Genomic DNA, 17,165 nt, shown 5'->3' on the forward strand with positions numbered 1-17,165 from the left:
GCACAAAAGAGTTAGTAGATCCATAGAGAAGCAGTGGAGAGACCAAGGGCCTGAGAGTCAGAAGGACCTGGGTTCTAATCCTGCCTCTGCCTCTTGCCTGCGGTGTGACCTTGGGCAAGTCACATCACTTCTCTGGGCCTCGGTGACCTCATCTGTAAAATGGGGATTAAGACTGTGAGCCCCATGTGGGGCAGGGACTCTATCGAACCGGATTAGCTTGTATCAACCCCAGAGTTTAGAACAGTGCCTGGCACATAGTAAGCGCTTAACAGATACCATTAACAAAAAAAAAAATCTATGCACCGAGAAGAAATGTACCCTAGTGGAAAGAGCACAGGCTGAGAGTCACAGGACAGTGCTTTGCACACAGTAAGTGCTCAATAAATACGATTGAATGAATGAATAATTCCAGCTCCTCCACTGCAAGTCAGTTAACTCCTCTGCGCCTCAGTTTCCTCAAATGTGAAATAGGGATTTAATACCTGTTCTTCCTTCCCCTTAATCTGGTCTCCCTACCCCAGAATTTACGACAGTCCTTGGCACATTGTAAATACTTTAAAAATTCCACAGTTATTACTGCAATCAGTCAATCAATTAGGCAATCAATCCTATTTATTGAGTGCTTAATCTGTGCAAGGCCGGGTACTAAATGCTTAGGAGAGTACAGTATAACAGTGTTGGTGGATGTGTTCCTTTCCCACAACGAGGTTATGGTCTAGAGGGGAAGACAGACATTAACATAAATTAGACAGTAGTTATAGAGTGAAAAGAGAATGTATGCACATAAGTACAAAAGTACATAAAAGTTCAAAGGCAGAGAAATAAACCCTGTAAAATGGAGCGTAGTGGGTGGAAAGCAAAGATAAGTAATGGGGAGAAAGCCGAATGAATATCTGAGATTTTAAACTTGAGCGATCTCATCCGAAAGAGCCTGAGAAAATAACTTAACATTTAGTTGACCTGCAAGTGTGAGAGGGAAGGAAGAAAAAGGCCCCAAGAAACCATCACTATAGCACAGCATAAGTTTTATAGCAGAGTTAACATTCCCTGAGGCTGGCCCTGTGAGGAGTGGGGAGAAGATGCGTATAAAAAAGTGAGCTTACATTAGTGGAGAGGACCTTCCAAGTGAAGCTAGTTGTAAACACCATAAAACTAATGGGATGGAATGAGACAAATTCGGCAGCGCACATCTGCCTCAGTGACTCATCACTGCCTTTTGGTACTTCTCTGGCACAGCCCCGAATGCCGGAGGGGAGATCGTTTTACTTCTCTGTGCCTCAGTTACCTCATCTGTAAAATGGGGATTGAGACTGTGAGCCCCATGGAGGTAGCCCCACTACCTGCTTTGCTTTTATCCATCCCAGAGCTTAGTATAGTGTCTGGCACATAGTAAGCGCTTAACAAATACCACAATTAGTATTATGTAGCAGAGTTGGTACACACTTTCACTGCCCAAAGTGAGCGGGACGGATCGCCTCTTGACAACTTGGTAAAATGACCTGAATCTCTGTTTTCAATGATGAGTCTCCTCTCTCCCTTGTGAGGAGTCAGAAAGAAGCTGGGTGTGGGGAGAAGGGATGCTGAAGAAGGCATTGTTGAAACAATTAAAACTCTACACCCAAAACATTGAATCGTCCTAGGTGTCAGCTAAGAGGACCTCACCCCATCCTGGAGAAGTTCCTACAGATTCTCCTCAGGAGCCCTGGGGACGCCTGGAGTAATAACCATAATAATTGTGATATTTGTTAAGCACTTACTATGTGCCAGGCACTATACTCAACTCTGGGGTAGATAAAGCAAATCAGGTTGGACACAGTCCCTGTCCCACATGGGGCTCACAGTCCCCATTTTACAGGTGAGGTAACTGAGGCCCAGAGAAGTGAAGTGACTTGTCCCAGGTCACCCAGCAGACAAGTGGCAGAGCCGGGATTAGAAGGCACAAGCTTCTGTCTCTCAAGCTCCATGCTGCTTCCTAAGGAGCAACCTTACTCCATCCCGTCCCCTCCTGCCTTCCAGGCACGGGGAGCCCCTTTGGTTTTTTGAGGACCAGGAGAAGGGGTGTGGAATTTTCTGAACCCCTCCCCAGCCCTTGGACCCTGGGAATTTCTAAGGGTGCCACAGGAGGGGAGGAGGAGGAGGAGGAGGAGGAGAGCAGGAGGAGGAGGAGGAGAACCCATCTTGCTGAGCCATATAGGGCACCGTAAAACAGAATTATCAGGATAGGCTTAGAGCCCCTAGCGCTGCGCCCTCCAAGTGGTTCTGTCAGTCAGTCAGTCATCGTATTTATTGAGCACTTACTGTGTGCACAGCACTGTACTAAGTGCTTGGGGGAGTACACTAGAACAATAAACAGACACATTCCCCACCCACATCGAGCTTACAGTAATACAAAGACTGTAGTATAAAGAAATCAAATTCCAGATACGTACATAAGTGCTGTGGGGCTGGGAGGGGAGAGGACTAAAGGGAGGAAGTTAAGGTGACACAGAAAAGAGTGGGAGAAGAGGAAAGGAGGGCTTAATCGGGGAAGGCCTCTTGGAAGAAAAATGCCTTTAATAAGGCTCTGAAGTCGGGGAGCGTACTTGTCTGTCAGATAAGAAGAGGAAGGGCGTTCCGGGCCAGAGGCAGGATGTGGGTGAGAAGTCGGTGGCGAGGTAGATGAGATTGAAGTTCAGTGAGAAGGTTGGCGGTAGAGGAGTGAAGCACACAAGCTGGTTTGTAGTAGGAGAGTAGCAGGGTGAGGTACGAGGGGGCAAGATTGATGTTTTAAAGCCGATGGTAAGGAGTTTCAAGGAGATAGATGTTTTAAAGCCGATGGTAAGGAGTTTCTGTTTGATGTGGAGGTGGATGGGCAGCCACTGGTGGTTCTTGAGGAGTGGGGAAATGTGGCTTTAACATTTCTATAGAAAAACAATCCAGGCAGCAGAGCCAAGTACGGACTGGAGTGGGGAAAGACAGGAGGCAGGGAGGTCAGCGAGGAGGCTGATAGGGTAATCAAGGCAGATACGTACAGTTGGGCTGTGCCACTGGCAGACACAGTCGTGAGTTGGATTTGCTGTTAGTGGATTATCAATGCCTGTTCTCCCTCCCACTTAGACTGGAAGCCCCATGTGGGACAAGGACTGCGTTCCACCCGATGAATAATAATAATAATAATAATGTTGGTATTTGTTAAGCGCTTACTATGTGCCAATCATTGTTCTAAGCACTGAGGTAGATACAAGGTAATCAGGTTGTCCCACATGGGGTTCACAGTCATGATCGTCATCTTCCAGATGAGATAACTGAGGCCCAGAGAAGTGAAGTGACTTGCCCAAAGTCACACAGCTGACATGTGGGGGAGCAGGGATTCGAACCCATGACCTCTGACTCCCAAGTCTGTGCTCTTCCCACTAAGCCACGCCACTCCTGAACTTGTGTATCTCCCCCAGTGCTTACTACGGAGTTTGCCTCATAGAAAACACTTGTCTTAGTGGAAAGAGCCCAGGCTTGGGAGTCAGAGGTCATGGGTTCTAATCCTGGCTCCGCCACTTGCCAGCTGTGTGACTTTGGGCAAGTCACTTAACTTCTCATCACCTTGTAACCTCCCCAGTGCTTAGAACGGGGCGTTGCACATAGTAAGCGCTTAACAAATATCATTATTATTATTATTGTTATTATTATTATTCTCTGTGCCTCAGTTACCTCATCTGTAAAATGGGGATTAAGACTGTGGGCCCCACGTGGGACAAGCTAATTACCTTGTATCTCCCCCAGCACTTAGAACACTGCTTGGCACATAGTAAGCGCTTAACAAATACCATTATTAGTATTTTTTTATTATTATCATTACATCATCACCAATCAATGGTATTTATTGAGCACTTACTATGTGCAGAGCACTGTACTAAGCATGTGGGAGATTACAGTGCAACAGGATTAGCAGACACATTTCCTGTAATGTAATAAGTTTATATTTCTAGAGGAGGAGACAGGCATTAATATAAATACATAATTTACAATATATAAGGATATGTACACAAGTGCTATGGGGCTAGGGGTGGGGCAGATATCAAATGCCCAAAGGTCACAGATCCAGGTGTGTAGATGATTCAGAAGACAGACTCAGGAAAAGAAGGCTTAATTGGGGAAAGCCTCTTGGAGGAGATGTGACCTTAATAATCATCTATGTGAAGAATCCAGAAATTTTACCTCTAAGAAGGACATCGTTGGGTGAGGTCTTGCCAAGAACATGTAGCTATCTATTTGTTCATTCAATTGTATTTATTGAGCACTTACTGTTTGCAGAGCACTGTACTAGATGCTTGGGAAGTACAAGTCGGCAACATATAGAGATGGTCCCTACCCAACAATGGGCTATCTAGTGGACAGAGCAGGAGCTAGGAGATTGAGATTCTAGTCAATGCTGCCCTTGGCTTGCCTTGAGACTTTGTCAAGCTCCTTAATTTCTCTGGGCCTTAGTGCTCAGAAGACTTCCTGCACCCCTCTCCCTGACAGGGATGTTGAGAGAACAAATGAGAAGAGACGGGATTAAATGATGCCTTGCAGTCTTGGGATGTGTGTGATCTGAGCAAAAGTAATCCAAAATTTAAAGTGTCTGAGTTGAATTCTTTATGGAGCATTCAGACTAAGTGATGGTATCACTCAGTTTCTCTCACCGCTGCTAAACTTGGAATTTTCTCCCATCACATTGTAGGAATCGTGTTTTATGGGGAATTCCGAGGCGCAGCTGTGCTTAATGCGTTCGTATTTCTCTTTGGGTAAGTGTTCAGAAGCGGAATTGTCGGTCTCACGACCCATGTGGGTGAGACTTTGTATTGGAACTTATGCTATGAGAAGTCAAATTTGATTTAGCACTGGAAGCAGCCAGCACAGACCCTGTGCTCAAGGAGGGATATTAGAAAGTTGGGTGAGAGGCCTGAACAATCTTCAGAATGAAAGTGGACTTTTCCATTTAGGAGTCTTAGCGATTTGGTGGCTGGGTGGTTTTGATGGGATGCATCGTTTCAAAACTGTCCCCGCCCCGGATTTCCCCTCCAGTGGAACCCAACCTTGCTGCACGATATGAGTCGGAGGTCCCCCACACTGGATGGGCAGGGGTGGCTGTGATATGGAGGCCCTCAGAAAGCTGAGGAGATTCTGAGGAACCCGGCGAGGTTCTCTCCTGGAAGGGGAAGGAGTCACCCGGGAGCATTGGGGGGCCCTGAAAGCCATACAATCCTTGAAATTTGGGCAGAGTTCAGAAAGGGCCTTCCCCTCTCATGTGGCAGTGGAGTAAGAGTTGGCAGATTCACTGCCAAATGTCTCTTTAAAGTTTGAGCTTGATCCGACTCTTCTTAGGAGAGGAAACAGTCTTTCTGGAAATTGAATCTCACAAAATACCTGGGTGAGGTTGAGCTTCTGGTGCCTGGGCCCTTGGGCTATTCTTGCGGCCAAGGCTAACCTTAATTTCTTAGGAGATTGAAGAATTAACTTATTATTATTTAGCATATGTGGAGGGCCAGTAATGGGCTAGGCAGCCTGAGAGCAGAGAATTAGACCTACTCTTGGAGATTCTGAGGAACGCAGCGAGGTTCTCTTCTGGAAGGGGAAGGAGTCACCCGAGAGCACTAGGGGGACCCTGAAAGCCACACAATCCTTTAAATTTGGGCATAGTTCAGCAAGGGCCTTCCCTTCTCATGTGGCAGTGGAGTAAGAGTTGGCAGATTCACTGCCAAATGTCTCTTTAAAGTTTGAGCTTGGTCCGACTCTTCTCAGGAGAGGAAACAGTCTTTCTGGAAATTGAATCTCACAAAATATCTGAGTGAGGTTGAGCTTCTGGTGCCTGGGCCCTTGGGCTATTCTTGCGGCCCAGGCTAACCTTAATTTCTTAGGAGATTGAAGAATAAATGTATTATTATTTAGCATATGTGGAGGGCCAGTAATGGGCTAGGCAGCCTGAGAGCAGAGAATTAGACCTACTCTTGGCCCGATGGGGTTTGAAGTCTAAATTAGTTAACCAGATGAGTAAAACGCAGGGCAGGGATTTATTGGAATTATTAAATATAATTTTACGTGGCATGACTAATCTACCCAGCTGCCAGTAGTTTAGGTCTGGATACAAGTATAATTGGCCACGACAATTTACAAAAACCATAGTTCAACCTGAGCAACAGGCCAAAAATTTGGGTGACTAAGAACTCGAGTCCAGTTCTCCTTTTGTTTAAAAACCAAGAGCGACTCCCAGCTCCTTCTATCTCTACTATTCTTGCAGGTGTTTTCTGTCATTCTTTGGTGTGTTTTTCATCACAAGAGATCGGAAAAAAGAACAGTTAAAGGACTCTTACATTGATTTCGGACCTGATCCCGGTATGTTATGGTATTTATAAGAGACTCTTTACAAGACTGCATCATCGTCATCTAACATGTAATGCCACTGTACTGAATATTAAATTAAGATAAGATAGAATACCTACTCTCAGGGATCTAATTCAGAAAAAAATATATAAAAGATTGGGAGAGAGTTTTTGTTTTAAGAAAAACAGCATTTTGCTGATTTGAGAAAATTTTCTGGTTGATTTCTGTAAGTAAGGCAGGAGAGAAGCATGGTGTGTTGGCTATTGTCTGATTCACTTCTAGTTAAAATTGGGAGGAAATGTCAAAGGTTATCAATCAGTTAGTGGTATTTGTTCAGCACTTGCTGGGTGCTGAACTTGGAAGAGTTCAGTAGATTGGGTAGATTCATTCAAATCGTATTTATTAAGCCCTTACTTTGTGCCGAGCACTATACTAAGGGCTTGGGAGAGTACATTGTAACAATAAACAGACACTTTTCACACCCACGAGAAGCTTACGGTCTAGAGTGGGAGATAGACATTATTATAAATAAATAAATGACAGGTATGTACATGAGTGCTGTGGGGCTGAGAGAGGGGAATGAATAAAGGCCAGGGCCATGCAGAAGGGAGTGGGAGAAGAGGAAAGGAGGATTTAGTCAGGGAAGGCCTCTTGGAGGAGATGTGCCTTCAATAAAGCTTTGAAGAGGGGGAAGAGTAATTTTAATCAATGCCCTCAAGAATCTTACAGTACCAGCAGGGGATACAGATATCAAAACAAAGTACAAACAGGGGAAGCAAACTGGGCTACGTTCTTCAGGAAAAGAGTCCTAGGGAGATAACAATGGTGTTGTTTGAAGGCCCTTAGAAGTGAGTTAGTGACATTAGTGTTCTTTGGCATTTTCTTTCAATTTGTCTGTAGAGAATGCAGGGCCTAAATCCAGTATCTAAATTGACTGCTATAGACCCAGTCTAAGGGGTGTGATGTGGGAAAGCGGCAGGGCAAAGAGGTGAGAAAACATCTTTCTGGCCGTAGATACTAACGAGGTAAGTGTCACGGCTGGGAAAATAGTAACCACTGATAATTCACACAAAACATGTTCTGCTCTGATTTGTGCTATCAGCCAAGGACATCCAAGAGTTTAAGTTCATGGCATTGCAGCATCCAACTGACACAAAAACCTCCTTTTACTCAGAGAAGGTCCTTTAGTAATAATAATAATAATGATGGTATGTTAAGCGCTTACTATGTGCCAAGCACTGTTCTAAGCGCTGGGGGAATACATGGTGATCAGGTTGTCCCACATGGGGCTCACAGTCTTAATCCCCATTTTACAGATGAGGGAACTGAGCTCAGAGAAGTGAAGTGACTTGCCCAAGGTCACACAGCTGACAAGTGACGGAGCCGGAATTTGAACCCATGACCTCTGACTCCAAAGCCTGGGCTCTTTCCACGGAGCCATGCTGCTTCTCCTCTATAGTAGCAGGAAGCAGTGTTGCCTAGTGGAAAGAGCACAGGCTTGGGAATCAGAGGACCTGGATTCTGATCCTGGCTCCGCCGCTTGTCTACTGGGTGACCTTGGGCAAGCCACTTCACTTCTCTGTACCTCAGTTACCTCATCTGTAAGATGGGAATTAAGACTGCGAGGCCCTTGTGGGACATGGGCTGTGTCCAACCCGGTTAGCTTGTTTCTACCCCAGCACTTAGTACAGTGTCTGGCATATAGTAAGTGCTTCAAAAATACCACTAAAAAAAGGTGAATTATCTCACAGAGAAGTCTAGACAGTTGTTGATCAGTCTGGCCTTTCCTAGGCCTTCACAGATGATGATAATAATAATAATGGCATTTATTAAGTACTTACTATGACGATGATGACGGCATTTATTAAGCACTTACTATGTGCAGAGCACTGTTCTAAGTGCTGGGGAAGTTACTAGGCGATCAGGTTGTCCCACGGGGGGCTCACAGTCTTCATCCCCATTTTACAGATGAGGTAACTGAGGCCCAGAAAAGTGAAGTGACTTGCCCAAAGTCACACAGCTGACAATTGGCGGAGCCGGGATTTGAACCCATGATCTCTGACTCCAAAGCCCGGGCTCTTTCCACTGAGCCACAGATGTCATCATCTCCTAAAGCTTTCTATTGAGGCATTGCCTGGCAGCCTAAATAAAGGGCTTTTTGATAGGCAGTGAACCCTACTTGCCACACTAAGAAATTGTATTTCTGATTTGGGGCTCCTTTCTGTGTCACGGAGTTTGTACAGTCAGACCTTAAAATACGCATGGAGGGGCAATAACAGAATGAGGAAAGGGGGTGGGTTGAATAAACCAGGAAATAAAAGTTTGGTGACACGGCAAGGGTTTCGTACTTCTTTGCAGGCCTCCTGTGGCATGATGTGGATTTTTCAAGCCCTCAGCAAATCTTATCTGTTATAAAAATGAAGAGCAGAGTCAGTGAGGTCATTTGGGGTCCATTTTGCCCTGGATGTTTCTGTGACCCTTCCAAAACATTACCACAGATTGGAAAACGGAAAACAAAATTAGGCCTTCGGCAAGGGGAAACGATCAGTTCTTGGCCGGTAGAGTGTGGTCAAAGGATTGTCTCTTTTTCCCCCACAGGAAAACAAATGCTGGACAAACTCCAACTAGATTCAAATGGTTTATCCTATGGAACACTGCCCAGTGAAGGTGACTCGGTCGTCAACAGCCACAGGCCAGAGAAGAAAGAGGAAGTTGAACAAGAGCACTCGCTTTAAAGCTTTGCACGTGTTCAATGTGGTGTGAATGGTTCTTTTATGGTGACATTTCTTAACATAATTATGGTATTTCCTCCTCCCTACCAATCAATTGTTTTTTTAGATTCTTATGCCTAACTCTCTCATTAAACATACACTGAAATTTTTCTCCTGCTAGACTTACTGGTGATTCTATGACCCTATAGAGCTTTCATTCAGTGTAAATTAAATTAATAATAATAATCATAATAATGGCATTTAAGTGCTTACTATGTGCCAAGCACCGTTCTAAGTGCTGGGGAGGTTACAAGGTGATTAGATTGTCCCACGGGGGGCTCACAGTTTTAATCCCCATTTTACAGTTGAGGTAACTGAGGCACAGAGAAGTAAAGTGACTTGCCCAAAATCACACAGCTGACAGATGGCAGTCGGGATTTGAACCCATGACCCTTGACTCCAAAGACCATGCTCTTTCCACTGAGCCATAATGTGAAAGACAAGGCTTTGGCACACCAGTATTCCCAAGGAGACCTATTTCTCTCCTTTAAGATCAGATGGCCCATCTTTAAAGAATAAAAATCAATTTTTCAGCTATTGGACTTTTAAACCAGAACCTTTTTAAAAAAAATTCAGGATTTTTTTCAATATAAATTCTGTTTAATCATATCTGAAATCCATGGGTCCCTGAATACTCTTTGTGAGGCAACTCATTTATGAAGGAAACCTGGGTCAGTAGTAAATAGTAAAAATGGTTTCCCATAGAATTTTAAAAGTTGATACTGTCTTTGAACCTTAGAAACCACCTCAAACTCTTCCCAAAACTTCCTGAAATTATCATCTATACCATCTTTTACCAAATTTTTTGTATCCTGTGTCAAAGCAGCATGGCTCAGTGGAAAGAGCAAGGGCTTTGGAGTCAGAGGTGAGGGGTTCAAATCCCGGCTCCGTCACTTGTCAGCTGTGTGACATTGGGCAAGTCACTTCACTTCTCTGTGCCTCAGTTCCCTCATTTGTAAAATGGGGATTAAGACTGTGAGCCCCATGTGGGACAACCTGATCACGTGTTTTCCCCCAGCACTTAGAACAGTGCTTTGCACATAGTAAGCACTTAACAAATACCATTATTATTAGTAGTAGTAGTATTAGTATTATTGTCCTGGGAGTCAGAGTATCTGGGTTTTTATGCCAGTTTGGCCACTTGCCTGGTGAGTGACCTTGGACAAGTCACTTAACTTTTTCTGTGCTCCAGTTTCTTCATCTATCTTCATCTCCTTCCCTCTTAGTTTGAGAGCCTCATGAAGTATGGGGACTCTTTTCTACCCGCTTACCTTTTATCTAACCCACTGCTTGGCACATAGTTTTTAACAAATACCATTACTGTTATTTTTACTCTTATTACTGATGATAATGATGATGATAATAAATTAATGGAATTTCCAACTGCCACGTGCAGTTTGGCTGCAGGTAGTTAACCAAATGCACTAGAACCACCTGTCTCTCAAAAGTGAGTTCTCAAAAGTGCAGTCTCGTCAGGGAGTTCCTGGGGATTTTTGAGCAAACCTTCCCTTTTGTTTCCCGTCTCTGGTAGAAGAAGAAGCTCCTTTCATTGCTTCTGGGAGTTTCCCAAGGTGCCTAAAATTCCTAAATGGAGGGAAGGGTCATAGTCCCTTGTACTTCCCAAGTGCTTAGTACAGTGCTCTGCACACAGTAAGTGCTCAATAAATACGATTGATTGATTGATTGTCTCCCCTTCCCACCCCCTAATAAACAGGTCACCTCTACCCTTCTATTATTAATCACCCCACTGAATTTCACACAGCCAATTTTCTCCTCTTGGTTAAGACTGTTCCTTTAGGGAGCCTTGTCTTGTCTTTTGCTGTCTAGTCATCTCCGACCCATAGTGACGCCATGGACACATCTCTCCTAGAATGCCCCACCTCCATCTGATATAGTTCTGGTAATTTATCCTTAGAGTTTTCTTGGTAAAAATAAGGAAATAGTTTACCACTGCCTCCTTCCACGCCAGTAAACTTGGCGTCTCCACCCTCAATTTTCTCCCATGCCACTGCTGCCCAGCACAGGTGAGTTTTGACTTGTAGCAGATTGCCTTCCACTCCCTAGCCCCTGCTTGACTCTCCCTCCCATAGTTGAGCCTGGCAGAGTATTTGAAATTCCCCAGGTGTGACTCTGAGAGGGAATCCTTTAGGAAGTGGATTATACAAATTAGCCATGTTTGGGATCATCAGTTTTCACCTGCCAGTGTGAAAAATATTTCCTCTCTAAGATGGTCTTTGTGAACGGGGAACGTAAGTAGTCGGGTGCTTACCTTTAGCATTCTGATCTGAAGGAGGAGGTTCTCATTATTACTAAAATTGCATGAAGAAATTGGTTTTTTGCTCCGAAGGATGTGTGTCACACAGCAAGAAAAAATATATTTCCTAGCTGGGGAGATTAAGGTTCCAGTTCTTCCCACTGCTTTGTTAGAAAAAAACAAAACACGGTATTCCATTATATATCAGTTGTTACAAAGGCTTAATAATGGTAGCTTTTATTAAGCACTTGCTACGTGCCAAGCAATATACTAAGCTCTGGGTTGAACACAGTGCTCTGCAAACAGTAAGCGCTCAATAAATACGATTGAATGAGTACAGTTAATCAGGTCAGACACAGTCCCCATTTTACAGATGAGGTAACTGAGATAAGGAGAAGTGAAGTATCTTGCCCAAGGTCACACAGCAGACATGTGTGGTGGAGCCAGGAGTAGAACCCAAGTACTCTGATTCCCAGAACAATTTTCTTTCCACCAGACTTCACTGCTTCACTGCATTAAGATGGCCTAATGGATAGAGCACAGGCTGGGAGTCAGAAGGACCTGGATTCTAATCCTAGCTCTGCCACTTGTCTGCTGTGTGACCTTGGGCTACTCAATTCACTTCTCTATGCCTCAGTTACCTCATCTGTAAAATGGGGATTAAGACTGAACCCCCATGTGGGACAGGGATTGCGTCCAACCCAATTTGCTTGAATCCACCCCATTGTCCAGCACAGTGCCTGGCACGTAGTAAATTCTTAGCAAAAACCACAATTATTGTAATTATTATTATTGTCATCCTTAGCAAATGACAAGTGTATAATAAAATCGAGGGGAGTTCACTTTTACTTTCAACGAAAGATGTTAATACTCTTGAACTGCTGCCCTCTCAAAATGAATTCAAATAGGGAAAGAAATTCACCATTTAAAATTTGCACATAGTGGTAATAAGCTTGAATATCAGTGAGATGCTTGAGAAAGGGGTGGAATTTTCAACTAACCGAGGTATGTGAGTTCAGATACGAGATAAAAAACTCTAATTCCTGCTGCACAATGTATATGTGAATTAAAAGATCAGATTTAACCCAAAGGTGTTACTTTCCAGGGGTTGCAATCCAGAGGCACAGAGAGCATGTGACAAAAATATTCAGATGAGGAATATTTTCAATAGGGCACACCAAAAATAATTGCAGTACCGAGGTAGACAGAAAGCTACTCTGTAAGGCTTTTAGAAATCCACTACCCACAAGACTCCAAATATTGAAAGGAAAGATTAAATGAAATCTGTTCCAATCTTGGTATAGACATATATGTGGGCTGCAGGATTAGCTGTAGTGCTTAGTACAGTGCTTGGCACATAGTAAGTGCTTAACAAGATGGAGCTGAGTGATCAGGGAAGGTAAGCAGTTTGGCCCATCTTTATGTTTTCTTTATTTCTAGATTGTCTTTTCCTATTTAAACTAACAGAGAACCAATGTGCAAGAAGCAACGTGGTTTAGTGGATGGAGCGCAGAAAGATGTGGGTTCTAATCCCTGCTCCGCCACTTGTCTGCTGTGTGACCTTGGCCAAGTCACCTCACTTCTCTGTGCCTCAGTTACCTCATCTGTAAAATGGGGATTAAGACTCTGAGTCTCATGTGGAACAGGGATTGTGTCCAAACTGATCCAGAGGTTAGAACAGTGCTTGACACATGATAAGCACTTAAATACCATCACCGCGAACAGTGGGATCATGGTCTGGGATTTCGGTTTTGAAACAATGGAGTCTTTGCTTAAAGGAAACTAAAAGGGGGATGGAATGGCATTATTATTTTGGTAGAGTTTTTCTCTCCCGTCCAGCTTTAGCCTCCCAACCTAGTTCTTCTGGAAAGGCCTCCCTTAACCCAAGTTCTACATTTGAGGACAGCTTTAGGGATGAGTAATAAACTAATTCTCCTTTAGCAGATTAAAATAGAAGACTTTACCTTCTGGTTATTTTCCAAGGACGCACTCTCTGTCCCTATAATTTTACACCCCTCTTACTAGTAGAAGCAGTTAAAATGAGGGACTTACCTTAAGTGGTGAGCCAGCTCACTTTGGGCTGGGAACGTGTCTGCCAACTCTGTCGCATTGTACTCTCACAAGCGCTTAGTACAGTGCTCTGCACGTAGTAAGCACTCTTTAGGTACCACTGATTTAACTTCCCTGCATCCTGGAGAGAGTATTCTGCAGCTCAGAGAACCTATCACAAACGTGATGTTAGCAGTATCGATCAATCAGTTGTATTGAGCATTTACTGTGTGGGGAGCGCTGTACTAAGTGCCTTCCTTCATTCACTTCAATCATATTTATTGAATGCTTACAGTGTGTAGAGCACTGTACTAAATGCTTGGGAGGGTACAGTATAACAATAAACAGACACATTCCCTGCCTACAATGAGTTTACAGTCTAGAGGATGAGATTACAGTCTAGAGGTAAGAGGTAAATGCTTGGGAGAGTACAGCGAGAAGCAGCGTGGTTCAGTGGAAAGAGCCCAGGCTTTGGAGTCAGAGGTCAAAGGTTCAAATCCCGGCTCCGCCAATTATCTGCTGTGTGACTTTGGGCAAGTCACTTTACTTCTCTGGGCCTCAGTGACCTCATCTGGAAAATGGGGATTAAGACTGCGAGCCCCCTGTGGGACAACCTGATCACCTTGTAATCAATCAATCGTATTTATTGAGCGCTTACTGTGTGCAGAGCACTGTACTAAGCGCTTGGGAAGTACAAGTTGTAACCTCCCCAGCGCTTAGAACAGTGCTTTGCACATAGTAAGCATTTAGTAAATGCCATTGTTATTATTATTATTACAATGCAACAGAGTTTGTAGACACCTTCTTTGTCCACAACAAGCTTCCAGTCTGGAGGGTAAGACGGATGTTACATGGATAAATAAATGATGGATATGTACGTAAGTGCTGCGGGGCTGAGGGAGGAGCGAATAAAGGGCATATAGCCAGATACAAGGGTAATGCAGAAGGACGTGGAGGAGAGGAAACGAGGGCCCAGCCCTTAAAGGCCGATTGGAGGAGATATGTATCTAGATGCTGTTGGCACAGCTCAAATTTTTCCAAGACCCAAATCACCCTTTGACTAATCAAGTCAATCGTATTTATTAAGTGCTTACTGTGCACAGAGCACTGGATTAAACACTTGGAAGACTACACTATATCAGAGCTGGGGGATACATTCCCTGCCTACATAGAGTTTACAGACTAGAGAAACCGACATTCGTGTAAGGAAATTACTCTCAGAGCCCCCTAAATTCATTCATTCATTCAATCGTATTGAGCGCTTACTGTGTGCAGAGCATTGTACTAAGCGCTTGGGAAGTACAAGTTGGCAACATATAGAGACGGTCCCAACCCAACAGTGGGCTCACAGTCTAGAAGGGGGAGACAGAGAACAAAACAAAACATATTAACAAAATAAAATAAATAGAATGAATATGTACAAATAAAATAGAGTAATAAATACGTACAAACATATATACATATATACAGGTGCTGTGGGGAGGGGAAGGAGGTAAGGGGGCGGGGATGGAGAGGGGAGGAGGGGGAGAGGAAGGAGGGGGCTCTAGCCATAAATATTATTGAGAGATCATCTCTCCCACACTATACCTATCAAAATACAGTAGGACATGTCTAAACCTCTGCTGCCTCTCCTCAACAAATGACCAACACAGAGATGGTGATAAACTCAAAGGACAGCAAACAGCTGGCTAGTAGTAAAAATAATTGTGGTATTTGTTAAGCACTTACTAAGTGCCAAACTGTACTAAACACTGGTAGATGCAGGATATTGGAGTGCCTGTCACAGTGACAACCAAACAGAGTTCAAAGACACCCAGCTCGGGCTTCAGAACTCATAGCCTTACACCCCCCTGTTCCCCTGTATTGTGCCAGGCATCGATCTAGAGGCCATAATCCTACCCAACATAATGATCCTTCTCCAGCCCCCGCCTCCCCAACCTAACAGAAGTTTTAATTTTATTATGGCATTTGTTAAGTGCTTACCCTGTGTCAAGCACCATTCTAAGTGCTGGGGTAGATGGAAATCAGTCTGGTAGGAAACAGTCAATGTCTCACACGAGGCTCACAGTCTAAGTAGAAGGGAGAAACACGTATAGTGGGTAGAGCCAGGTCACGGGTCTAATCCCGGCTCTGCGTCTTGTCTGCTGTGTGAACTTGGGCAAGTCACTTCATTTGTCAGGGCCTCAGTTCTCTCATCTGTAAGTTGGGGATTGAGATTGTGAGCCCCACGTGGGACAAGGACTGTGTCCAACCTGATTTGCTTGGCTATCCACCCCAGTGCTTAGTAGAATGCCCGGCAAATAGCGAGCGCTTAAATACCACAATTATTATTATTGCATCCCCATTTTTACAGTTGAGGGAACTGAGGCACAGGCAAGTCGGGGAGTGGGGATTAGAACCCAGGCCTTCTGACACCCCAGCTTTGTGCTACCACTTGTCAGGTTACCACTCAGCAGGCTCGGGGTGAAGGAAAGCTGAGACAGTCACCAAGCCGAACCCCTAGAACAACTGCTCCGGGACAGTTTCAGAAACACTGAGATTCCCTGCCACGGCTCCGCCCCATATCAGCTGTGTGACTTTGGCCCAGTCACTTAACTTCTCTTGGCCTCAGTTACCTCATCTGGAAAATGGGGATTAAGACTATGAGCCCCAGTTGGGACAACCTGATTATTCTGTCTCTACGCTAGCGCTTAGAACAATACTTGGCACATAGCAAGCGCTTAACGAATACCATCATCAACAACCTCTTAAGGACAAGCCCGCACCTCCACTTATTGCTGTTTCTGATTACCTAGAGTCCGGAATTGGTGGGACCCAATGTCTCCCCCTTCTAGACTCTGTCTCCCCCTTCTAGACTGTGAGCCCACTGTTGGGTAGGGACTGTCTCTATATGTTGCCAGCTTGTACTTCCCAAGTGCTTAGTACAGTGCTCTGCACACAGTAAGCGCTCAATAAATACGATTAAGAGAGAGAGAGAGAGAGAGAGAGTGAGCATGCTCCGACCCAGAAATTCTTGGGCCCAGAAATCCTGCAGTGCCAAACGAGAGGATAATAATAATAATAATAATAATGGCATTTATTAAGGGCTTACTATGTGCAAAGCACTGTTCTAAGCACTGGGGAGGTTACAAGGTGATCATTGTCCCATGGGGGGCTCACAGTCAATCCCCATTTTACAGATGAGGTAACAGGCACAGAGAAGTGAAGTGACTTGCCCAAAGTCACCCAGCTGACAACTGGCGGAGCCGGGATTTGAACCCATGACCACCGACTCCAAAGCCCGGGCTCTTTCCACTGAGCCACGCTGCTTCCCTAAGTTGCCGGGGATCCTGCTGAACCCGGAGAATATTGTTTCGATAAGGAGGGATGAATTCTCCCCCGTGTCAGGACTTGTCGAGCGTTAGCGAGCGACGGCCCGAAGCTGTGACTAAAGGTAATGAGCCCGGGGAGCACGCCCCAAAAATTTCGCCGAGTCCTAGGCAAGATGGCTTTCTGTTCCAGGAAAGAATCTCCTAACTGGAAGAACTGGCAAGGGTACTCCGGCTTTGGAGGCTTAACTAATGGATCCCAGCTCTAATGGACCGAAGCCATTTTACACATTTGACAGGATAAGGCCCAGATACGCGGGATAATCCTTTCAGTATGTGCTAGGCCTACCTTGGGATCCTGTTCTCCATCTTTCTAATTTGAAAACCATCTTCAGCGGTTTTCTAGGGCTCTGGGCTACATGCTCTCTGCCCTAAAGCCCTCTAAAC

At 44.6% G+C, this 17,165-nt stretch overlaps 1 protein-coding gene across 1 annotated transcript in view; it reads left to right on the forward strand.

Annotated features, from left to right (window-relative positions):
* The window catches only part of NIPAL2 (NIPA like domain containing 2), a 116,808-nt gene extending 107,583 nt beyond the window's left edge, over positions 1-9,225 (forward strand). The window contains exons 9-11 of the mRNA XM_038745637.1: positions 4,697-4,760; positions 6,254-6,348; positions 8,935-9,225. Of these exons, the coding sequence (XP_038601565.1) occupies positions 4,697-4,760; positions 6,254-6,348; positions 8,935-9,071 (296 nt within the window). The 3' untranslated portion in view covers positions 9,072-9,225. The remainder of the gene's footprint in view (positions 1-4,696; positions 4,761-6,253; positions 6,349-8,934) is intronic.
* Positions 9,226-17,165: the final 7,940 nt, after the last annotated feature.

The sequence above is a fragment of the Tachyglossus aculeatus genome, chromosome 4 (genome assembly GCF_015852505.1).
Source record: "Tachyglossus aculeatus isolate mTacAcu1 chromosome 4, mTacAcu1.pri, whole genome shotgun sequence".
Taxonomy (NCBI): Eukaryota; Metazoa; Chordata; class Mammalia; order Monotremata; family Tachyglossidae; genus Tachyglossus; species Tachyglossus aculeatus.